General features: G+C 39.5%; 2 protein-coding genes and 1 long non-coding RNA gene across 8 annotated transcripts in view; 2 read left to right on the plus strand and 1 right to left on the minus strand.

The window, feature by feature from the left end:
- Positions 1-10: 10 nt before the first annotated feature.
- LOC121812084 (zinc finger protein 271-like) lies at positions 11-7,048 on the plus strand. 2 transcript variants are annotated; one of them, XM_042213235.1, is made up of 3 exons: positions 11-543; positions 2,643-3,236; positions 6,254-7,048. In XM_042213235.1, the coding sequence occupies exons 1-3, from the start codon at positions 526-528 to the stop codon at positions 6,938-6,940; spliced, it is 1,299 nt and encodes a 432-aa protein (XP_042069169.1). In that variant the 5' UTR covers positions 11-525; the 3' UTR covers positions 6,941-7,048. The 2 variants fall into 2 exon arrangements, with proteins under 2 accessions (XP_042069169.1, XP_042069170.1); XM_042213236.1 differs by having other exon boundaries at positions 6,257-7,048.
- A 4,341-nt stretch (positions 7,049-11,389) lies between these two features.
- On the plus strand, positions 11,390-19,791 carry LOC106633760. Its single transcript, XR_001337124.2, has 5 exons — positions 11,390-11,512; positions 16,996-17,148; positions 17,599-17,709; positions 18,345-18,421; positions 18,501-19,791. It is a non-coding gene; the product is annotated as an uncharacterized LOC106633760 (long non-coding RNA).
- Positions 19,792-22,591: 2,800 nt separating this feature from the next.
- Positions 22,592-25,139, minus strand: part of pld1b (phospholipase D1b) — a 49,940-nt gene continuing 47,392 nt past the window's right edge. For all 5 annotated transcript variants that reach the window (XM_005945562.3, XM_005945559.3, XM_042213220.1 and 2 more), the window contains exon 26: positions 22,592-25,046. In XM_005945562.3, coding sequence (XP_005945624.1) covers positions 24,822-25,046 — 225 coding nt within the window. In that variant the 3' untranslated portion in view covers positions 22,592-24,821. The remainder of the gene's footprint in view (positions 25,047-25,139) is intronic.

Below are 25,139 nucleotides of genomic sequence, written 5' to 3' on the forward strand. Positions count from 1 at the left end.
TTGCTGTGAATTGTTGATGGAGTCTTTAAACTTGTAGTTGCTGTTTTCCAGACTGAAGCAGAGTCGTTAGCTGAAAACTGGTTTTAGAGGTTCATTCAGGACACCTTCTCAGGCTCTTACAGCCTTACCTGTATCATAACAAAGTGTATAAACCCCAATCCACCTTTAACATGGTCCTTCTCCCAAACCTTCAAATAGGACTTTCTGGCCCTGTCATAGTAAAGGGCTGCTTAGAATATTAGAGCCAATGTCACAAAGTTCCTCCTGAAGTATAAGTGAGTGAGAGAGTTTCCTCACTTTGCAGCACAACACGTCTCACAAGATTTCTACAAGCAATCAGAGTGAAATTTGTACTTTGTGTTGTCAGATGAACATATGAGACACTTTGACTCTTCAGTGCAGTGTGGAGCCTAACAAAGATCTGTTTTGTGTCCCAGCTGATCAGCAGGAGGAGAAGAGTCTGACGGAGCAGCAGAGGAACATTTTCAGCCATCTGGACTCAGCTGAGTCACTACAGAGGAAACAATGAGCTCAACACAGGAGGTGAGGAATCTATGGCCCTTTCTCAAATCTCAAGTTTGATTTGTACAATTGGAACACCAGTGTACTTAATGCGATTTTTACTGAGTTTTTACCATTATAGCAGTTACATAATAGGTCCCCTATTATGTAACTGTGCTATAATATGTTATGAGGCTTAACTTTAATCTCAGCCAAACTGATTTACTCAGGAACAATAAAACAATGAAATAAATCTAGACACTTATATATTATGTTTAACCTGCGGGGGTCTGAAAATGGTTTGTGGGAGTCCGCTGTTCTTGCCGGGCTCAAATGATCCTCGTCTGCTATCGAGCTGGTGGGTAACAGACGTGTTCGAAAACATCTGAGCACTTTTGTAAATATGTGATGTCTTCTCGCCTAAAGAAGTACAGATATTAGTGTTATAAATACTTCAGTAAAAGTATTCATTCACCTTCTTTACTTAAGTAACAGTGAAAAAGTACAGGCTCTGAAATGTAATCAGAGTAAAAAAGTAAAAGTAGCTCCTTGAAGAACATTTTAACCACATGTTTTTATCCAAAGTTAACTGAACCTTGTGCTTTATTAATGTAATAATAAAATAAGATTAGTAAATGAAGTACAAACTATTTATTTCTAATAAAGGTTCTCTGTTTGAATCAGTTAAGTAGAAAATGAAGGAAAATAAAACATATGTGTATTTTCTGTTGCCTACATTGTAGAGGGTGACTTTGCCTCTAAACAGGAACATGAGCAGGGAAGAGGTTAAAGTGGGATTGAGCAGGTGGGAACCCTAAAATCAGCTGTAGTGGCTCAGCGTGGGGAAAAGAATCACAGCCCCTCCCATGATTTTAATGAACAGCACACAGAAACACTACATATGAGTGGGTGGCGAGAGGTATGGGGTCTTCACACCCCTGTTCTCTGTTCACCATGAGGGGCCAGGAGGAGTCGCCCATCTAGTCGGGGTCTGGGATGCTGGGCCTCTCTGCTGCTGCAGGACTGGGGACGGTCTGCTTGTCTCCACCCCAGAGCACAGGGCAGCATCTCCTGGGTCTTGGGAGCAGATTGCCCCTCCGTGGGTGATGGCACCTGGACCTGGGGATACAGAGTGGGGGAGTGTTAGTGTGTGCACAGTGTATATTTGTGTTTGTCTCCACGTTGGACGAGTGCTGAGTATTTTTATGGGTGTGCATGAAGGTGGGGATGCATGATTGTGCCTGTTTGTCTATGCTTATATGTCAAGTCTGGTCTTAACTCCACCTCTCTGGGAACATCTCAGACCCCCCCCCCAGGTGTGGCGGTTTAGGCGCTCAGCTGTGTACTGGCTCACTCCTGGTGGCTGCTGTGGCTCAGTCGAGCCCCTTCCAAACATTTTCTTTGGCCTTCAGACAATAAATCTTATTGTTACGGTGCCAAACTGGACAGGGGTAAAAAACCCTCAGGAAATCACATGATAGGGTGGAGTTAAGTTTCATAATAGATTCACCTGAAACCTTGGCTGACTGTGACCCACACCTGTTTTTACACCATGGCTGGTGTGATCAGGTAGAGGATCAATAGGGGTCCATGACCCTTTTTGGGGGAAACTCCCATTAAGTTTAAAATCTGGGACTCTCCACCATTTGACCCTAGCACTGAAGAAGATTCTGGGATGAGAGGTGAAACGTCTTCAAGCAAGCTTGAACATGCTTGCCTTCCAAGCTCCTTAGAGTACGATGACCTGAATGACTAAGAACCTGTTAACTATTACAATGGATCTGTTGTCATTGAACAAACTAATATCAGGAACGGGAAATATTTAAAAAAAAGCATAGACCTGTAAACATTTTTTACTATTATGAGTGTTTTAGCATGTTAGCATTAATATTTGTGAGTAGGGATGGGCATGATTTTACTGTTTGAACAGTCATCCAACCTGGTCTTAATTATTTTTAACACCAGGTTGGGTGTAATGTGTTAGAACTACCAGCAGGTGGGGATAAGATGCCTTTAAGGTGTTTGGTGCCACACTCCACCTTCAGGTTTAAAACTAGTGTTAATGGAGGGAGTTTGAAGGTTGAGTTTGTTCCACGACTGCATTTCACTCACTGCCTCTGTTTGTATCTCTGTCACTGCAGGACCAACATGGAGCGAGAAGTCAGCGCTCTCAGGAGGCCGACAAACCTCACAGAAGAAAGAGAGAGAAAACATACAGCTGTGACGAGTGTGGGAAGGAGTTTACTGTGAAGTATAAACTAAAACGTCATCAGGTCATCCACACTGGAGAGAGACCGTACAGTGTGACTTGTGTGGAAAGTTTTTCCTGGAAGCTTTCCCTAAAAGCACACCAGGTCATTCACAGTGGAGTTAAAGCGTACAGCTGTGATCAGTGTGGCAGAGCTTTTTCTCGCAAGAGCAGCTTACAGCGGCATCTAGTTAGTCACTCTGGAATTAAGGCATACAGCTGTGAGATTTGTGGAAAAACCTTCAGCCGGCCGTTCAGCCGAACCATACACCTACGCATTCACACCAGACATGATGTGTACTGGTGTGATCAGTGTGGCAAACAGTTTATAACAGACACACAATTACATGGCCACATGTTTACCCACACTGAGGAGAGACCTCATAAATGTGACCTGTGTGAGAAGACTTTTAAATCTCCACATTACCTGAGACGACACCAACAGATCCACACCAGAAAGAGACTCTACAAGTGCAGTTACTGTGAGGTATGTATTTATATTGTTATCTTGTCATTTTAGCCTGACTGTTTGGAACAACTCTGCTCATTAAACTGTGTTAGCATGTTAGCAATTCTACTGCATGGAAAAGCAGCTCTGAGTGATTATTCAGATTTTCATTTCAGTTATGATTTTTGTTTACACGATCATGAAAAACTAAAAGTGCTGAAAATTAATATGATGGTGTTATTTAATGTTCAGGCAGTTTCCTGGTATATAATGAATTGTTATTATTTCCACATAAATGTCCTTTTTCCGTTAGCGAATGATACCATACAAATATCATCTAAATAAATAATATAATATATAATATATATATATTAGGGGTGCAACGATATTCGTATCGATATTGAACCGTTCGATACAGTGCTTTCGGTTCGGTACGCATATGTATCGAACAATACAATTTAAAAAATTAATTTTTTTTTTTTTTTTTGTGTCCCGTTTGGATCTATAGCCATCAGAATTGTTGTCTTGAGGCCAAGAAAGATGCCAAGAGGATTTATTTTAAGTGGATCATCATATTGGTCCATTTGATTGACCTTTATTATAATTATGAATTTATTTTATTTTCAGTTGCAAACGGGACAGACATGACTGTGGGATAGGACAGGGGGAAAGAATGAAAGAAAGAGGGGGAGAGAAAGAAAGAAAACCAAAGGGGAGAAAAAAAAAAGAATACAAAATTTGTAATTTATTTTATCAACTTTCCTTCTGACGATGCTGTCTGTGTTGAGCGCTCAGTGAATCTGCATTTGACTACTCCTGCCTAGGCTCGAGAGTGCAGCCTAGGCGGAGTAGTCGAACGCAGATTCACTGAGCACTCAACACAGCCATGGTCAGAAGGAAGAGCGCAGGGCAAGCTAGCGAGACAGAAGTGGACCTCCCCACCCTCATTCAGATCTGGCGTTTGGAATTATTTTGGTTTTCATGTGACGTATGACCCTGAAGGTAAGCGAGTCATGGACTAAAGTAAAACAGTATGTTGGATGTGCCATGCAATGCTCAATTACATGGGTGGGAGCTAGTGTGTTAGCGCAGTTAGCTCGTTAACGTGTTGGCCGTCTAGCCCCTCTGTATAGGGTAGCTCGTTAACGGAGATTTGCCGTGTTGTGGCGTTAAGGTTATTTCAACGAGATTAACGCTGACAGCACTAGTGGGAACACAACGAATATGACTGCACATTTACACCGACATCATCCTAGTGCAAAGACAAAAACAACAAGCATGCATGCTACAAACTTTAGCCGAGTCATTTAGACAGCTGTTAGCACAGGATTCTCCTTATGGAGACCTGATATGTTTAATATGCTGCTGAGAATATAGCCCAGAAGAAGCGGATAGTATAGCTTTTATTTTGGAAAGAGACATTTCTCTGTAATAAACTCTCTTTTCCAAAGATGAGTGATTCCTCAATCAGATACAGGGCTCGCAATATCGCTAGCCCGGGGCTAGCGATTTTTTTCAGTCGGGCTACCAAAATCTATCTCTTCCCTGCCTGTCGGGCTATTGTAGGAAGGAAAAATATATGTCAATGCTTTTGCATTCTTTCAGAAATGTAGCTGGGTAATTATGTCATTGGGTGAGCCACTGTCAATATGTGACATATTGAAATCGTGTTTGGATTTGCGCTTGTTTTTTTGCTTTCACTTTGCAATCGCGCGAACTGTGTATAGAGAGCGACAGCACTGATCTGTGAGTGATGATAATTTGTGCACCAATTCCTCTGACATCGTCTTATTAATTGTTAGCTTACTATGCAAACATGACAAGTGAAATCTCCCGCAGCTTAAACATGTGAGAGGTTGATCGCGCAGAGAATCGCTGAGCTTATGTGAGTGCGGCAGGATATATATTTCACTACGATGACCTGGATGATTGAGAACCTTCACAGACAGATATATATTTTAGTTCTGCTGAGCCAAATAAGACAGGTCAGGGTGAAGAAGTGACAGCCAAAGAAAAGCTTACCACAAAACGGAGAAGTTATGACAAATCAGACTATAAGGCAAAAAGAAAGTGCAGCTTTATGGTTTCATGGACAAAAGAATTTCTGTGGCTGCAATATGACGAGCTAAAAAACAACACGCACAAGGGTTAGGGTTAAATTTAAAAACTGTACTTTTGTGTTAAAATATATATTTATAATTTTAATAAATGACAAATTAAAAGGCATGAACATTTTTTTTGTATCGAAAAAATATCGAACCGTGACACCAAAGTAATCGAACCGAACCGCGTGAATTTTGTGTATCGTTGCACCCCTAATTATATCATATATCATATATCATCATCATATATTATTCGTATATATATATTTTAATGATATATATAATATATACTTTACATTGAGCAGCAAGAAATATTTATCACGATATACATTGAAAATTTGCGATAACGATATAACTGACGATATAATTGACGTGAGACAAAATACTTTACAACTCCACAACATTATTAGAGGAAAAAAAAGACATGAATTTATTTTGTATATAAAAATTTAACAGTGCAAATGCAAATTCCTTGCTAACATTTTAACCAAATGGCATTTCTAGTGGAAATTGGCTGACATATCCTCAGCATAACCATGTATAATATCCACAAAACTTTGTATCATAAAACTGAAGTGTCCCGTATTCTCTGGACCGTAAGGTGCATTAAGCAAAACAAAACGGTCAGATAAGTCAAGCTTTACTCAACTCATTCTTCTTGCTTCCTCCACTTCCGTACCATTGATTCATTAATGTTGAATTCTCTTGCAGCTGCTCTATTCCCATGTTCTAATGCGTGGCTGACAGCCTTGACTTTGAAATCAGTTTCATAAGCATGTCTCTTAACAGGTGCCATTTTGGGGTCCTTATACACACAACATATGGCAATATTATGTTAAAGCACTGTACGTATTACTCTGCAAGGCTCCTGACTACAGTAGCCCGTAGTGCTCCAACAATCCATCAAGGATGCGGCTTCGTACTGACTTACACTGTCTTTGTGTCTTTGTTTAGAAGCAGAGCGACACAGGTGGATCCAGTTCTCAACCCTGTCATCACTGTGGTGGTGGGAAAGACTTCCTCTGTGACCTTTGTGGGAGAACTTTCATTCTTCAGCGAAGCCTAATACTACATCAACGTAGACACACTGGAGAAAAACTGAACTACTGCAAAGAATGTGGGAGAGGCTTCCCCAAACCAAGTGACTTAAAACAACATGAACTGATTCACAGTGGGGTTAAAAATCACCTCTGTGATCAGTGTGGGTCATCCTTCATTAGTGCCAGTAGCCTTAAAATACACAAACGTGTCCACACAGGAGAGAAACCATACAAGTGCAGACACTGTGACAGAAGCTTCTCATGTTCATCTGCTCGTAACCATCATGAACGTACACACATGGAAGGAAACTACAGCTGTGACCAGTGTGACAAGACCTTCAGGAATCTCAGTTCATACTCCAAACACAAACAATCCCACGTTACTAATAAACTGTTTCACTGTTACCAATGTGCCAAAACATTCACTTCATTATCTGCTCTGTGCAAACATCAGCGTGATCACTCAGGGCTGAAATCACTCCCATCACTGGATCACAGTGAATCTGCAGAGACAGAAAGATCCTCTGGTTTCAGGGTCAGACTCAAAACCCTTGAGATCAGGCTCCACAGAGTTCAGATGGAATCTCCTGTAAAGATCTAATCAGGTAACTTTGAATGAAAATGTTCTGCTACTTAAATTTTAAGCTTTCTACACTGTTCTGCGTCAGTGTTCGTGGCGAATGGTTAGCTTTGTTCCAGCAGTTGGATGGCCTGCATTTGTATAGCGCTTTTCTAGTCCATAGGACCCCAAAGCGCTTTACACTACATTCAGTCATTCACACACTGGTGATGGCAAGCTACATTGTAGCCACAGCTGCCCTGGGGCGCACTGACAGAGGCGAGGCTGCCGGACACAGGCGCCACCGGGCCCTCTGACCACCACCAGTAGGCAAACATGGGGTTAGTATCTTGCCCAAGGATATTTGGCATGCAGCCAGGATGCAGCCTGGGATCGAACCACCGACCTTCTGATTAGTGGCTGACCTGCTCTGCCACCTGAGCTACAGCCAGGATGAACAAAACTGTTGTCATGTTATCAAGTTTTTATTGCATGTGTTTTAAAACATGTTCTGCAGATGTTTTCTTGTTCAGGCTGTGCTCTGAAATTCTGGAACGGTAAAATAAAAAATTAAAATAAAGTTTGAGCTGTGATTTCATTTCCTGTATTTCAGAGTAAAGGCTGAAGTGACAAATGGAAACATGTTTACAGTCAGTCAGATGAACTGTTTTCAGTGGCACAGATGGAGGTTTATCAGAGGAGGAGACTTGGCTGTCTCTCCACTCACACTGAACAGGGTTCCTGCAGCTTATTAAAAATCTGACCTGAAAATAAGATCTTTGAAATCATCACTTTTTTATTTAGTTTTAGACTATAGAACAAAGAAAAAAGGTAATGCTCATACACACCCAGCACACTGAGCAAACAAAATTTCAGTAACTTAATCTCTGATTACAGCTATACACTGTTGGAGTCAAATTGTTAAATGTTGGCATTATTGTACCTAATAAATTGTAAGTGGTAAACTAGAGATGGCACGATACCACTTTTTTATGTCCGATACCGATATCATAAATTTGGATATCTGCCGATACCGATATGAATCCGATATAGTGTTTTTTAATCAACAAAACTGTTTTTTAAATATCTTGCTGCATTTTGTATAAGTTCATACTCAAGTTTAAAACAACAACTACACTAAAGCTATTCTGTTATACCTGTATGCAAAAAAAATATTTCATAGTTCAGCAATACTGATCAATCTAATAAACTTAAACCTACACCATCCTCCCTATTCTGGTATTTTAAAGAGTACTTAGCGTAAATATTAAGCAACCTAACTAATAGGGTTCCAACTCCCAGCAACAACAAAAATAAATAAATAAAAAATAGGGAACCACCCCTCACGCTCCACCTCATGATGCTTAATCGACGTAATCAACCTTAATTTGATGCAGTGTGAAAAAAAATGCACAGAAATCAATTATTTTTCAAGAAATATTAAATAGATTCAACATCTTTCTTCAACAAAATTGCAGACTGCACAGATGGTACCTTCCCAAAGGAAAAAGTACTATAGCTTACTAGGGTATATATAGACTTAATAGTTACTATATACAGTAATTGACTTCTATTCATTTTACATCAAATTAAAACTTTGGGTGTCAGATAATTATTTATTAAAAGCTAGACATTTTAAATGAGAATAAGAAAGAAAAGTATGTCTTTGTGCCCCCTTTTCCCTGTTAATGCCCTATCGGCCCCCCTGGCTAAACTTTGCTAGATCCGCCCCTGCACAGTTACCAGCCGTCAGCTACGTAGAAAAAGATCCTGGTGTAGAAAGTAATATTAAATAAATTCTAACAACAGCTTATCAAGCTTAAACGTGCTGCTGTTGTTCAGCCGCTGGTTTCCTCTTTCTGGTGCAAAGTGGGCCAAAAACAAACAAGAGAGACGGACTCGCGACAGAAAAGCCGATCAGCTGATCATTAAGCAGTTTCATGATTGAAGTAGCAGCAAGAAGAGGCAGTCTCTTATAATTTAGTATCGAGTTCATTTCCTTGTTTACCAACATTGGGAAGGTTACTTTTAAAATATATTCCACTACAGATTACAGACTACATGACCCAAAATGTATTTTGTAACGTATGTTACTCAATGAGAGTAATGTATTCTGAATACTTTGGATTACTTAATATATTATCACGGTTTTTACAACCACATGAATGCACTATTGCTGTGTGATTTATTACTATTACTGAGACTATTACCAATACCAACTAGATTTTTCAATCTTAATATAAAATTAGTAACAGTAGCATGACTTGGGTAAGGCTGCACTTTTTGCAGTGATCTCATATAGAAAACAATTTCTGTATGTTATATTTTTGTTTTATGTTTGCTTTTTGTCCGCTTTCAGAACTGCAGAACTTCAGAAACATGATTATTTGCAGCTAGCAGGTTGTTAATGCTATCTATCAAGTCTAACAGTCTATGAACTAACCCAGAGCTTCTCAAAGTGTGGGGCGTGCCCCCTGGGGGGAGGGGGAGGGGGGGGGAGCAGGCCCCTGAAACTGAATTTGCATATGCAGGGCACAAACATTCACCTTCCACATGTAGCAGATAAAGTCTCATCATTTGTCAGAAAACTTGAGATGTGGCAGCTGTGAGTGAAAGGTGAAAATGTTGACTCAATTGTGAATTTAAAATTATTCATGTAAGACAAGAAACTGCAGAAGAAAGTAATCTCATGCATGAAACAACACGTCCGGCCTTCAGAAACAATTCCAGAGATATTTCCTGTTGCGGAATTCCAAAGACTACGACTGGGTCCGTGGCCCCTTCAACCCCTGCTGACATCAGCGCATCGTAGGAGGAACAGTTGATTGATCTCATCTCAGATTCATCAAAGAGGCTGCAGTTTAATTCAAAGACTCTGCCTGCTTTTTGGATTGGAGTCGAGAAAGATTACCACTGCTGGGTAAAACGTCCGTCCTTCTGCCACATCCTACTTACTCTGCTTTTCTGCTGTGGCTTCAATCAAGAGGAAATATCGATCAAAGCTGGACATTGAAAATTAAATCAGAGTGGCAGTCTCAAAACTGCAACCCAGGTTTGAGAAGATCTGGAGCAACAGGCAGGCTCAAATCAGTCACTGAAAAATGTGAGGATTAAATTTGTTATTTTTGCACAACAATGTTGTTTTCTTCTCAGGGAGTTGTTTATGTTTTTAAACCCATTTTGCACAGAGAGGCATTTTTTGAAAAATGTATTGATAGCAATGTTGAATATTCTTACACAGGAACAAAACCCAACTTGTAAAGTAATGACACCATAAAGATGTTTTTTCTTTCTGTGATTTTAAAGACGTAGTTTATTGCAACCTGTAATTTATTGCAGTTTACTATTGTATTGAAGTTTGGGAACCACTGTGTTAAAAGCTGTGACACGACGAGGTAAAACAATGCACACAGAGGTCATCGTCCCAACAACAGCTGAATCTAATGAGATGAGGAAACAAAGAACATAACCTTCCAAAATAAAACATGTGAAGTAACTGAAGAAAGAAAATCCAGATTATGAATGAAGTAAATACAAAGGACTTGACACAGAGAGTGACAGAAGCTTAACTAAACAAAAAGGGGAAAATAATGATTATAAACTAGTACAGAGCAAGATAGTAAAAACTAGCAGGACTCAAATTATATGTGCATTTAGAATTATAATGCTTGTTTCACTGACTTACTTGCCAAATAACCAAATTAATGATTTTCTTCACCATTAATTTCCTGTGTTGTTTGCAATAATGTTGAATTGTACTGTTAAATTTGTTTTGTTTCTCTTTGTTTATATCATATTAGTATAACCAGTCATCATAATTTTATAATCTCTCTGATTTGAGTAGGCAGTATGCATACATTTGAATGCTTGTATACTCCATACATGCATGTATACATATGCATGTAGGAACATAATTTCTTTATAGTTTTCCATTACTTAACAGCATAAATTGATACTTTGTTGTTCATACCAGTTTTGTTTTGAGGTTCAAATCCTGAAAATTGGGCCTTCAATTGCATTTTAAAATCTTTGTAAGGTCGTCTCATTAAAAAGTGTTTCAGAGGCAAAGAAGCTAAAAAAAATTGACAGCACCTTATAAAAACACATTAAATTACAGTGTAAATGTAAGTAATTTATGTAGTTTGTAACTTCTAAATAAGTGCAAACACTGGGTCACCCTCAGTACCATGCCATAACCTTACCATCTATTATAATAATTTACTATATTATAGAGTTGCTTGCATCATAACTGTGATTTATTTTGGTGTGCACAATGAATTTTCCACTGCTTAAATATCAAATAACAGAATTTGTAACATTTTCCACCACTATTATGAGCCTGAAGGATTAGATGCAAACAACTTCGTTACCTAACTCAGCATACCTGTTTTCAGTGACGCAGGGTGAGGTTTATCAAATGAGGCGACTTGGCTATTTTCCAGATTGAAATTCCTCTTCGTGCAGGTGTTCTATAGGAGTGGCAAAGTTAACTTGGCAAATGATCAAAAATCTCAAGTGTCAAAGAACCAGTTGAAAAGAGCAGAAAACTGAGGACATTTCTGATTTGGCTTTGGGATGTCGGAGGAGAAGCTGAAATCCAAACTACAACCGAGGGTAAGTGCTGACAATGCTGCAGTCAGAGCGGTATCACAGTGTGTTTGTGTAAAGTTTGCTTCCTGTGATTCTCTTCTTTATCAGGAACCATTTTTGAAAGAAGAATGAAACTGTTATTATTAGTTTTATTGCCAGATTTACTAAAACTCGATCATCAGCCACACTTCAAATCCCAGAAAGGCCCAAAAGCCTGAGCTCATAAGTATGTATGAGATGGTTTATGTTACACAATTTGAAACTGGCAAAGTTCAAACCTACTGAAACAGACTTTGGAGTATCAAAATGTTCTATAGTTAAATTACAGGATCAGAGATTCAAGATTTTTATTTGCCATTTGCGCAGAGCTCTCCGGGTCAAGTTATATTTTTACAAGATAAAAACAAAGCAACTAATGGATCAATCAGTGTTTACTATATACAAAAACACTGTACAGAGAGGATGGTAATGCACTTCTTAGTAGTGCACGCATAACATTGCACATTTACACAAATCTGTTTCAGTGAGTATACTGCAACATCAGTGAGTGACTTAATCCCAATGTACATTTGAAGTGAGGTAGTGTTGTGTTATTTTAAGTGTTCAGTGTTTTTTGTTTTGCCATCAGTCGTACAGTGCCGGGGAGGAAGCTGAAAAACCTTGTTCTGTGTGTGACGATGCTGACCGATCTGTTGTGTCTCACGTTGTATGTGCCGTTTTTGTGTCGGAGCAGAGGGTGAGCTGGATGGTGTGAGGAAGAAAGAAAGTAATTATTTCTGCAAATCTCATGTTTTCCAGCTAAATCTGTGACTTTTAACATCTTACGCACTAATGTGCATCAGTTTCTGTGGTGCAACAAATGGGTGAAGTTTGTGAACCACAGTTTTGCTTTGTCTGTTTTGCCGTTATTTGTGTTGGGCATTGTGGATCAGCACCTGCCCTCTTTGCTTAAATAAGATCAAATCTCTTTATCTCTGGCTCTTTATAGCCTGATCCCACTTTCAGAGTCCAGAGTACAATGAAGCAAATTTTACTTTTCCAAGGTTTCTTTTAATAATAATAATGGATTGCATTTATATAGCACTTTTCGAGACCCTAAAAGCACTTTACAGTTGCACTATTCATTCACACACTGGTGGAGGTAAGCTACAGTTGTAGCCACAGCAATGACAGCAGCTGCCATATCACAACTGCATCAGCCTCTGGACAGCAGTAGGTGAAATGTCTTGCCCAAGGACACAACGACCAAGACAAACACAGCTGGGGATCGAACCAGCAAATTCTGGTTACAAGAGGAGTGTCTCAACCCCTGAACCACTTTTCCATAGATGGCTTTACTGACCTGCCTTAGTTTTGCTGTGCAGCTCCTTTTGTAATCTAGCTAACTCAGTTTTGTCTGCTGCTCAGTGGGAACACTAAATTACAGCAGTTCAACGAGCTTTTCATGACCTGTGGTGCACTCCCACGCTTCTCTTATTTCTTTAAAAGTAAAACCTACACAGGTGCACATCCACTCAAAATTTGTACGACAACTCTCCAAACTAGAGCTCCATCTGAGTTGAAGTTAATCTATTAGTTATTCTCCTTATTGACTGATTAGTTGTTTGTTTTGGTTTATATTTTGGGAAATAATAGGGTAAAGATACAAACAGAAAAACAATCAAATAAGATGACAAATTGTCATTGAAAAACAGTTTTGTGGATTGTTTTTAACTGTACTCTTAATTTGATCTGTTATTGTATATTTTACACATGTTTGTATGGGATATTGTATTTGTTTTAAATGTTATATACCTATGTGGTATGTGACTTTTGTTGCTATGATGCCAGGTCTCTCTTGGAAATGAGATTTTTAATCTCAATGAGATTTTTTACCTGGATAAATAAAGGATTAATAAAAACATAGAATAAGGAGAAGAAGAAGAACAATAATATATGAAAGATAGCCGTCCAACTTGCTTTTCCATGATCTCAGACTTCAGATCAAGTGGAAATATTTTGGGCTTATGAAGCAAGACTTGTACTGGTATTCTAAGGATATTGCCTGAAAGTTTTAAAACAAGCACAATGTTTCAACCGCTTGCAGCCAACAGGGGAAAAACTTAGGAATAAAGTTGCTTCTAAGAGAGTTTTGTATCGGTGAAAGACAAAAACCTACAACCAGGCGTTCGTGTTACCTGTGCAAAAGATGGTGACGACAACTTTTTCCAGCAATGCGATTGGAAAATGTAAATTCTGGGAAAAAAGTAGAAATTCTTGTGGCTATAGGAAAATCATTATTGATTTCTAAAGCTGGACAAACATGAGGAATTCAAATGAGAGCAGAGGAAAGAAAGGCAAGCTGCGCTTAATTGTTCAGCACCTTTCAGACACGAGCTCGACATTCTTTACATAACCTGAGGTGGAAAATAATGATCTTATCTAGACGAAGCACGAATGGGATGGATGGAATTTATGTGAGAGTTTAGGCTTGAGTTTCCGTGACAGCCTTCGCTTTAAGAGTATTATTTGTTTTGTTTTGTTCTTTTTTTTTACTTCTCTGTCTGGAAAGTGAAGTTAGGGGCGTGGCCAATTGGATTAACACTTGTCCTAACCAGACCTGGACTGGCACCTTTTTAATGTAATCTTTTAGTTTATTAGGGCCCGAGCAGTGAGAGTGCAAATTTTGCACACATGTCAGGTCTGGTGAAATATTTTGTATTTTAATGGTTTTACATATGAGCATGGGAAAATGGCTCTGGAGCGCCACCTATGCATTGTTAAATGCAGCCCTACGAAAACATTGATTGAGCTACATGAATGTATTTTGGCACACACGTGTATCATGCTGTGACGGACAAAAAGTCAGTGGGACCACTGACGCAAACACAACAGGAAGTCCGCCATGTTGGATTGAAGGTGACATTTTGGCTCCGTTTTTCCCATTTCCACGTCTCGTACTTTTGCGAACTCCTCCTTGGGATTTGATCGTATAAGCTTCATATTTGGTCAGTGTCAACTACACACCTGGGCCATGTTAAATTGCGGAGCTTTTGAGTTTTCGGGATACGGCGTGATCGTGGTGCCACAGCGAATTTCGATGATTTGCCATGAAAATCTTATTGCCTCTCATTCTTTCATACATTGTGCGATCTGGACCAAAGAGCACACATATGATAAGGCTCCAGCCCTGAACAAATTTCAACTGCCATATTTGACATCAAGGACAGCGCCACCTATTGGGAACAGGAAGTGTCATGTTTTACACTTTGGGGTACAGTATATTGATGGGTAACATCTGCAGCCTCAAATTTCTCCAGGAAAGCCTTAAGGAGTTGGTCTTGGGTTACAATGAAAACTGTGAGTTTTTGTGAAAGGGTGTGACCCCTGCAGCATGGCGAACTTTGATGTCACGCCGTGAAAAACAAATTAGTATAACTCAATAAAATCCAGGCTGATCAGTACCAGACTTTACAGGCATGATGTCAGACCCGCCCTGAACAGATTCATGTGCCCATTGTCAGGAATACGCAGAACGCCACCTAGTGGCAACAGGAAATATCATGTCTTTTATTTTGTTGCACTTAATTTTTACAGGTTCATCAGGTCCACCTCAAAAGCGGTGGATATTAACATCAGTCCCTCGTGATGCTTCAGTGAGAAAATTGTGACTTTAAACTGAACAATGCACCCTGGTGGCAACGCGGTTCACGATGAAAGATGAAGTAGCTTTAGAGGGGCTTGGAAAGTTTAAAAGCTCTTGAAATTTGGCGCACACCTCCAATGTGATGAAGTCTTTCTTATTATGTGATCATTTTTATGGAATATTGGAAAATGGCTCCACAGCGCCCCTTACAAAATTTCAAAACATCAGCCCCTGCTCTGTGTTTCATCTATGAGTCTGAGACCTGGTAAGCTTATTGAAGATATCAAGATGTACAAAAAAGTCTCTTGGAGCAATATCCCAAATCCAACAGGAAGTCAGCCATTTTAAAATTAAAGTGTCATTTTCCGCGACATTTTCCTCTCTTTTCAGGCCTCATACTTAGACGAACTCCTCCAAGGGATTTCATCAAAATGACGTGATCTCCGGTGCAGGGACTCTAAAGACCTTTGTGATATTAAATTGCGACGCTTTTTACGTTTAGGGAAACGGGGTGGTCATGGCGGCACGTGGAGTTTCAATCACTCTCCAAAGAGCAGTAATCTGCTGTCACTCAAAAACACAATGCCCAGTATCTCCCAGACATCGCAGGCATGGGTCGACAGTCAAGCTCAGAATTATTTGATAAGCGATTTCTCAGTAATAGTTAGAGCGCCACCTAGTGGGACGACTATAATCATCATTGAACAAGATGAAATTTTAGCTCGTGGTTCTACGCATGAATTCCATCAATGTGACATCAGATCAGACGTGATGGGTGTAGGTGTTGGGTGTGGCTCGATGCGCCGGGGTGCGAGGGCCCTCATAACGCCTCTTGCAGCTTTAATTATAAATGTAACGGAGAAAAATGGAGCATCTAAGAAATAACAATTTGCAACTGATGAAAATATAAAAGTATAAATATAAAAATATCAAATGAATATAAAATTGCTTTTGTATGGGCTCGTGTTTACTGACAGTCATGTTTCCGACCACCTGTTTAAATTTTGTGTCTGAAGAAAACGTTGTCCAGGGTGAAAGCAGGTGTGGGAACTTAATTGTGCTGTCAGTGAAAATGAAACAGTTTCTACTTGTTTCTACCTGATGCATGACCAAAGAACTCTGCTCTTCATTCATCTGTGTAAAATGAAACTGACATTTTGTGTGTTGACTTTTTTTTATGTTTTTTTAGTTTGTTTGTTTAGTTTGCTTGTAGTCTCTCGTAGAGCAGTTCTGGCCTCCGCAGCCCATATTTAACACCCCTGCTCTGAATCATTGCAGTCAGTGAGTGTGACGCTATCAGTGTGAAGTACTTAGCTGCCTTTACTCAGTTACTCCTCTGTTTTTTTCTATTTTTTACATTTAATATGTTAAATGCAAAAAATAGAAGAAGAAAAAAGAAGATAAAAAATACAGTTGTTGTTTCGGCAGGCAGCACGGTGCTGTGGTGGTTAGCACTGTTGTCTCACAGCAGGAATGTCCTGAGTGTGACTCCACTGGCTGGGTCCTCCTGTGTGGAGATGGCATGTTCTCCCCATGTGTCCAAAAACATGCATTTAGTGGGGTTAGGTTAATTGGTGATTCTAAATAATAATGAAAGGGCATGCATATAAAAAATATTATTAATAAACCAACAAAATGTATTTTTTTTTTTAAATGAATAACTACATGGATGAGCATGAATGGTTGTCTCTTTCTATGCGACGGACGCAGCTTTATCTCAGAAATACTTAGATGCTATGCTGTAACTATAATTATTCGTGGAGCTCATAAGATGTAATGAATGTTTGAAGTGGTTCCACATTCTTACAGACTAAACCATCTGCCTACTTCCTCTAACAGTGAACAGTTTTGCTCAGTTGTTTATCTTCCTGATCTCATTCAGGTGCTTTGAACCAGTCAAAATGGCGCCCCGTGAAGGATACCAGGATGGAAACATCGCAGAGAAGCACATAGCAGAGACTGGAGCGACCAGCTGGTCCACATTCACAAAGCGTCCCATCAGTCGGTGCTTCAGTTATTACCACAAACATACAGAGTGAGACAACATTTAACATTCAGCTGTTACAGTGACACGGGAAGCTTGCTGTTCCGAACGTGGATCCGTACATGTGTAAAATCACTTAATACCAACCAGTCTTGAGAATAAATGCACTAAATGTAAAGGATGATTAAGAGCTGGTGGTCACAGTGCCCGTGCACGATATTCTTGACTTTCTATTTGAAACTATCTGCAACTGACTATAGATTGATGCCAGCTGTATGTAGAAAATGTCCCAAAGAAGTAACATGGTGCAAACTGTTAAATATAGCTTATAACTTCTAAGTAATAAAACACAAACTTGTTTCAGTTCAGCACACTCCGAGGGCAGCTGCTAAATCCTCAACCCTCGAATGACTCTGACTTTATTGATCTTCTGTACTTTTACTGCAGCCAGGCAACATTTTTCTCTTTTAGCCAAAGTGACTGAGTGAATCTGTCTTTCAGTGATGAGCTACAGATGGACGCACCGAAGTTTCCCACAGCCAAGTTTCTGCTGATGAAACACAACTGCAACCAGGAGCTGATCGGATCTAATTTGGAGAGTGAAATTGTGAAGTAAGCATTAATTCCCTGTCTTTGTCTTGCTTTCTGATACCTTTATTGAGAAAATGCTAGCTGGTCTAAAATTAGAGGTAACTCCAAGTGTACAAAGTTCATGAAGCAAAACAACAACCAAACTCCAGCAAACACCAGGATCAAACAGGCACAAAGTCCAAGTAAAATAGGACGTGACCTAAAAAGGGCTTGAGGACAAGATTCAGTGTGACTCTGTGGGGAGACTAAAACATAATACAAAGAAAGAGATATAAATACAAATCTCAACCACTCTTAACTAATACAACAACTCAGTACTGATGGCTGTTCCTCCCTGAGCCTGGTTCCATTGGAGGTTTCTTCCTGTTAAAAGGCAGTTTTTCCTTCCCCGCTGTCGCCAAGTGCTTGCTGTGATTTTCTTTAGGATAAATTACCTTTCAGTAGAAAGTCTTGTTGTGATTTAGCGCTGTATAAATAAACCTGTACTGAACTGAACTTTCTTCATTGTTTGCTTAGTTCACGTGTTTCCCTGTTGTTTTCAGATTTTGTGCAATGCTAAGCTAACCGGCTTCTAGCTGGAACGTCATATTGACAAACTGCGTTGTGTAACAGTTTCAGTGCACTGTTTGTAAATGCATGACTTCTTCTTTTTACAGAACTCCGTGTGTGAGGACAAATAGTAGATGTTTCCCCCCCGATTTATAGAGTCCAACCTGAACCTTTGAAAAGACACGTAAGTTTACTTCCTCCTGATCACATTAAACCATGTTGTCTTTTTAATCATATATGCATAATGGAAATATATTTCACAGGTCATGCCTAAGATGAGGAATGAAATCCTTGAGAAGCTCGATCGATGCTTGTAAATCTCCTGCCAAACTCAGCGGGGCATGAAAAGCGAGACTGCCGTTACAGTTGCTGTAAAAAGTAACTAGAAAAAGACGTAAATGCCAACAAAAACAGGGGTGATGCTGTTCAGTTTTGATTGTGTAGATTGTATTTTTCTACATCTGTATTCTCAAGTGTCAAACGTGCATTTGAAACACATCCAAGAATTGGGCCTTAAAGGTTTATTTAACACTGTGAATGCAAAGATAGAACTGGACCAACATGCAGATGACCTGTAGTTATTTAAAGCCTCTGTGGTTTATTCCCATAAAATATGTAAAAACCTGTGAAGTACTGCAGGTGTCTGTTTATGGTGGATCGTCTTTGATACCAGGGTCACGGTTTCCTACCAACAGATTGATTTCCATCATCTTTCCTTATAAGGCAGTGTTGGATGCTTGTTTGTTATGTGTTTTTCATTTCATGTCAACAAATTCCATAAGAAGATTTCTTTAATACTTCAGGTGATTGCTGTGAGTTTTATCAAACAGGGAGAACTTGTCAGTGCTCACTTTCACATCTGGAGTAATCCACATCTGAGTTTTTTGACAATGATCAGCCCAGCGTCACAGAGGAGTGACAGTGTTTATGGGCTTCTTATGGAATTTAAATTGTAGCCATCTGAACGTTTCCACTCGATTTCACTGATATGCCGTTTTTCTTTCATAGAGTTTGTTTGTTCTTGTTGTGGATTCAGTTCAACTGATGTTTGTATTGCGCATCACAGTTTTGTTCCATTTGACGGGAGATTTTTAAAAAGTAGTCATGTAAATAAAAACATTTAAACTGGTGTGTGTCACAGTAGATTTGAGTAAAAAGAAACTAAAGCATTGGTTTGTAACAGGGACTCAATCTTAAATGAGCTGTGGGTCCCTGCTGGCCACTTTAGTGCTAAAGTAGTACAAATAAATAAGAAAACATCCAGAAATCCAAAAATGTAGTAGTTTTTCTTTTTACTTTTCGCCATTTCTTTCATTTTAAACTGCAAATGTAAACTTGTATTTTGCCTTCATATTAAATCATTTTTTGCTTTTTAAAGAAGAACAACAAACAAATCCCCCTAACAAAAAAAGCAGCTTCAAGGGCCAGATTGCATTGTATTCCTTCACATACACGAGCCACAAGTAGGGGTGATTTTCTTTAGGATAAATTACCTTTCAGTAGAAAGTCCTGTTGTGATTTAGTGCTGTATAAATAAACCTGTACTGAACTGAACTTGTGTGTTTTCCTGGCGCTTTCAAATTTTGTGCAATGCTAAGCTAACCGGCGTCTAGCTGGAGTTTCAGACCCCTGGTTTGAAAGAAAGGATTTTTTTTTTTTAAGTAACACTTCCATCATGTGACAAAAGAAAGGCAGGGAAACAGAATGAAATGATTAATATTTAAACAAGTTTCCAAACATTTACCAATAAATGAAGCCATAAAACTACTCACATTAATCACATTAATTTCAGCATTTCATGTTATGAATTTAGCATTTTTGTCAGTTTTAAAGACATTTATGCATTTTATAATTTTGAGAAATAGATGATGAGAATTTAAAAATGTATACGATGTTATTAAGAAATAAAAGGTGTTTTTAAATGTATTTTTCTACAGTGGATTCTTAGCTGGACGTTCCTATTTCACAAACTTTAAACTTTCCATTTTATTTACAGGAAAAAAAATGTTAATCTTTTATGAATAAAAAGACATTTTGAATTTCATTCAACAAAAAAGAACAAATTGTGATATCATGAAAAAATATGTATTTCCATACAAGGGTTTAAATCCTAAAGAATTAGACTTTGATAATGAAAACATTTTAATATTTAACATCGTAGGTGCTGAACAGCCCATATAGATCCAGCACAGTGAGTGCTTGTGCCTCTGTGTTGATTGACAGAAAACTCTAAAGAAGATGCTACTGAGCGTCTCAGTATAAGTCTGAGTTGAACTGAACTAAGGAATCACTGAACAACACGATCAGATGCTTTTCAATGACTTGTTAACACCTCATTTATTTAATCCATCATTTCAAAAAGCAACACATGATGTGCAGATCACTTTAAGGGGCTGCCACAAAGAAACAAACTGTGCAAATAGTGCATTTTTATAGAGATACAGCAAAAACAAAGGCAGACGAGAGAAAAGCTGAGATTCAAAGAACACGAGCAAACAGTCAGATTTCAGATATATTTCTGTGTTTAAGTTGATTGATTTGAGCTCAGCCTTTTATATTTTAAGCTTCTGATTTAGATTTAATCTGATATCACAAAAGCTGAAAAGGTGAGGAGCTGAGAAAGCGCTGGACCAGGAGGTAGAAACACAGGGAGGTAGAGAGGAAGACTAAACAGAAAGAGCACACTTAAGGCCCAATTTCCAACAACATTAAAGTATCAGGTCTATCTTACAGACAGACACACCGATTAGCTTCAACAATGGCTTTAAAGAAAACTGTTCAGCTTATAAAGTTCACACGTTTGTCCGTGACGGTTTAATGGCAACGAGCTGCTGTCATGCTGTCAGCTGCAGTCAGTAAAGATCCTTACATTTCAAATTTACAGCACAAAACAGCATCATGCAGAGGAACAGACCAACGAGGAAGACACTAATAGTGATGCTGCGTTCCAGATGTGTTAGAAGATCAGAAGATTCTGATGCATGAGGCTTCATGCATCTGGTTAATCAGAAGGTATTTAACTGTAAATATTCCAAACCTGCAATAATATCTTTTGGCAACTTGAGGGGAGCAGAAACAAAGTACAAAGACAAAGCTGGTGTAATATCTTCTTGATAACGCACTTAAAGACATATTTTCCACAAGGTGAAGCCATGTTTGCATCCACAAAAGTCCTCTTTTAATCACCAGAAGTTAGGGCTGATTTGAGCAATAAAAAGGTTAAAACTGAAATTGTCTATTTTGACATGGACATGGTCACGGTGATATTTACCCAAATTTTGACATAAATCAGTCAAAGTCCACAAAGTCAATATGAAATCATGAAAGTCTTGTGGTCTGACTTCGTCGCACTTTACACCAAAGTGCAGTTCTGTTCCAAATAGGACCAACACTTAATCCAATTTCAAAGGAACGCCACAAGCATTGAAGGCTTTTGTTTGTTGGATTCTCCTCAACTCTACACAGACTATCCAAGTAGCCGATCAGTATAGTGTTACATGTAGCAGCTGAACTGTAAGAGGCAATTCTTAGAGTAGGTGGAGACCAAATATGCAGCTGAAAGAGTGAAAGTTTGACTTTTGGGGTGAATAGTTGATTCAGGATTGTGAAAATGTGACAGAAGCTACTCTTTTAGATCCCCCATGACTGTTAACACCGGATAATTTAAAATGACTAAAAGGCAGAATGCAAATAGTATCACACGTATCACAGGCAGACGTCCTGATCTAAGATAAGAGAGCTTTGATTGACTTCATGGTAGCAAAAACATGTGACTGCAGTGTCTCATGGTAGCAACGCTGCACACACAAGTTCACCAAGGGGAGATCTATCCAAGCACCGCTGTTCAGTCGTTCAGTCAACCAAACATTGGGAATCACCATCTGGAACAGTGACAGACTTTGGCATCATAACTTTCCGAATTAGATTTGATGGATATTCAGCAGGTGAACTCAGTAATGGACAATCACGTGTCTTTATTCCTGCTGCTTGTCTAAACTGGCAACAGTTTGCAGACACAGTCATCACAACAACTTACTAAAGTGGTAACATGTTGTTCTACCGCCCCCTGGTGGACATAAAACATCCATTATACCAGTGACAAACCAGTATTACCTGTTAATGCAAAGTTAGCCATTGTGGGAAATTTCCGCTTTCTGACACAAAAGGAAATGCAGCAATTTAATAAACTCTTCATGCATGCTTCTCCAAAATAAAATAGCTTTGTACAAGTCTATAATTTCCTAATAGTTTCCTGGAAATAGTGACACGTTGTATGAATTGATCTCAATAACTGGAGTCTTTCTAAAAGTCAACCAATGAAAATAATTTATTACATCTAGAAAAATGTTCCCAATTACACACAAGTAATAAATTAATATTTATTATTATTTAAATCCCCCAATCACCAAGTTACAGTAGTGGTTTCCAGAAAATTATTATTAGGAAATTAGAAACCAGCAACATAGAGCTATATCAGTACAGCTGGTATAAACGTAGGTCACTTGAGGCTTAAGTCATGCAGAATCCACAGTATGAGGAATGTGTGTTAACATCAGCGTACAGTCCGTCATCTTTGGCACGTTTGATTTCCTGTTTGACATAAATATTAAAAGCAGCCACATGAGACGAGTTTAAAAGGAAAACATGTGCAGAGACGCCCGACAGCTCGATCCGGCTCTTCATCCCCGCCTCTGCTCTGCTGGATTTAACGATTTAGTGTCTTTTGAAAGCAGAAGAGTCAGAGCTGGACGTTGCATAGTGTTGTTAGAGAACGGAGGCTCAAGCTGTACTTAAAAAACAAACAAAAAAGGTAGAGTAATAGCTTCACGGTGACAGGGGAATTTCATTTTTTCCTGTAAACACGAGGCCTAGATTTTCAGGCACTGTAGAGTCCATCGCTCCCTCTGTTGCTGGTTTGTACGCCCATGTCTGTTGCTTCTGTTCAGAAGCAACCTGTGTGCACATATGAGCTCTGGGAAGCTGTGGAGTCTCTCTCAGTCTTTGAACATTGTAAGGTTAGGTTCATAGATGTTACATCACAGCTGACGCCATGCTGGAGGTGACGTTTACAAGGCTGTAAACAAAACTGCTGTATGTCTGTAACAAAGAGTCAATTCTGGTTTTTGGAGCTACTAAACACAGAAAGTAACACACACCAAAGAGCCACAACATTTAGGTCTGTCCACCTTCTGTCATAAATCAGATGGTGGATAGTCATGTTAAACATGGCTGAGCCCAAAACTCACACTGCTCCAAACCCTCCGTTTATAAAAATGTTTCCACTATTGGCTCTGTATGATGTCACAAAGTGGGGGCAGTCATAATGTGGTCACCCCAGGCTGTGAGAACAGAAGTCCTGGCAGTTTAAATGAATAACATTTGTAATTTTGATGCAATTAAAGATTCTGCCCCAGGGCCCTGGTATGTATCACGATTTCTGCAGACCAAGCTCATGCACATCAACATGCTACCACCTGTTGCAACAGCAGTGGTCTCCTCCACAAAGCAAAAACTGCCCAGGACTTGAGGTCCATGCCCGACCCTAATGACTGTCCTTTAATAATGTGGGCTGCATTGATTGCTCTGCCTGCTCTGGCTCATCCTGCTGATGGTCGACCAGATTTTAGTGAAGATTAGAAGTTTTGGCCTCTAGGTGGAGATCGTGTTCCCGGGAAGGTTTTGCGTCATGTTTCATCATGCTGGGACGAGACCGCTGCTGTCAGGGAGTGTTGGTAACATAAAAGGGTGTATGCATTTAGTCTGCAACTATCTTTTGATGGGATGCCAGAACTCAAAGCTTCTCAGCAAAGCACTGTTTTTTCACAAGATGTGATTCACCTGTCAGAAGGTTTAATGTTGTGGCTGCTAAGTGTGTATAGTCAGGTGTGGTCTCGTATATTCGTTTAGAAACTGGAGCTTATTAGAGCTTTTTCAGATTAGTGTAACTCAAACAAATGTGGGTTTGAACAAACACACAAAAGCCTGCTTGGACAAAATTTGGGGAACTGACCGCATTTTAGTTCCTGCTTTATTGACATGAGTATCCAGAAATATTTCTGCCTTAAGGGCAGACATTCCTCTAAAGCTGCAGCTTAAAGCTCATCACAGTAATTAGTAGGTGTTTCTAAATAATCTCCGATTTCTGTGATTTCCTTGTGTGACACAACCATTTTAAACGGTTTTGACCACACCTGTTTTCCTGTGGCACGCCTGTTGAGGCTGCCAGGTAATCTATTTAAATCACATAAATTGCCTGTTGTCAATACATTTATTTATCCTTTAAACTTCATGTATGATTTTATCTATGATTACTTCATTTTTCCAGTCTCTGCTCTCTGTGAACATGTCAGCATTTTTGACATCGGTCTGTGTGTTTGTGGAGAGTCTCAACTCAGGGAGATGCTGTCTTCTTAACATGCAATCATGAGCTATAATCTATGATGTGAAACAGAGATCATAACATTTAAAAAGCTCCAGCATGACCTCATCTGTTTTTGGTCAGAGCCCCGTCAGACCTCCAGAATGGCGTCAGAGTGTTTTCTATCCACCTTCCACTCAACGAACACAGACGTGCCCCCTCTGCCTCAGGTCCAGACCTCCATGGGCACCATAGCCTCCTTGGAGCCGATGGGTGGAAGCAGGTTTTGTTCAGACAGGAACTGAAGAGGAAACTGAACGAGGAAGCCACGGATCTTCTTCAGCTCCTCCTGAGCCCGAGCCGGGTCCTCCTTGTCCAGGCCGGCCTTGGCCAGGTAGCCCTCCAACTCCATTATGTTACGGACGTCGCTGGATGGCAGACAGCGGAAAACCTGGAGGAGCAGGAGAGAAACAGGAGCTTGGAGCAATTTTTTCATGTCATTATTCAGGATCTATGACTGATTATGTAGTTATAGTATTCCTCC

This window comes from Haplochromis burtoni, unplaced genomic scaffold (assembly GCF_018398535.1).
Source record: "Haplochromis burtoni strain Fernald_Lab_line unplaced genomic scaffold, NCSU_Asbu1 Contig_428, whole genome shotgun sequence".
In the NCBI taxonomy this organism is placed as follows: Eukaryota; Metazoa; Chordata; class Actinopteri; order Cichliformes; family Cichlidae; genus Haplochromis; species Haplochromis burtoni.

Coding starts and splice junctions, on each gene's coding strand:
- LOC121812084 (XM_042213235.1), top strand. Junction 3,237..6,253: donor ACAAGTGCAGTTACTGTGAG/GTATGTATTTAT, acceptor GTCTTTGTTTAG/AAGCAGAGCGACACAGGTGG.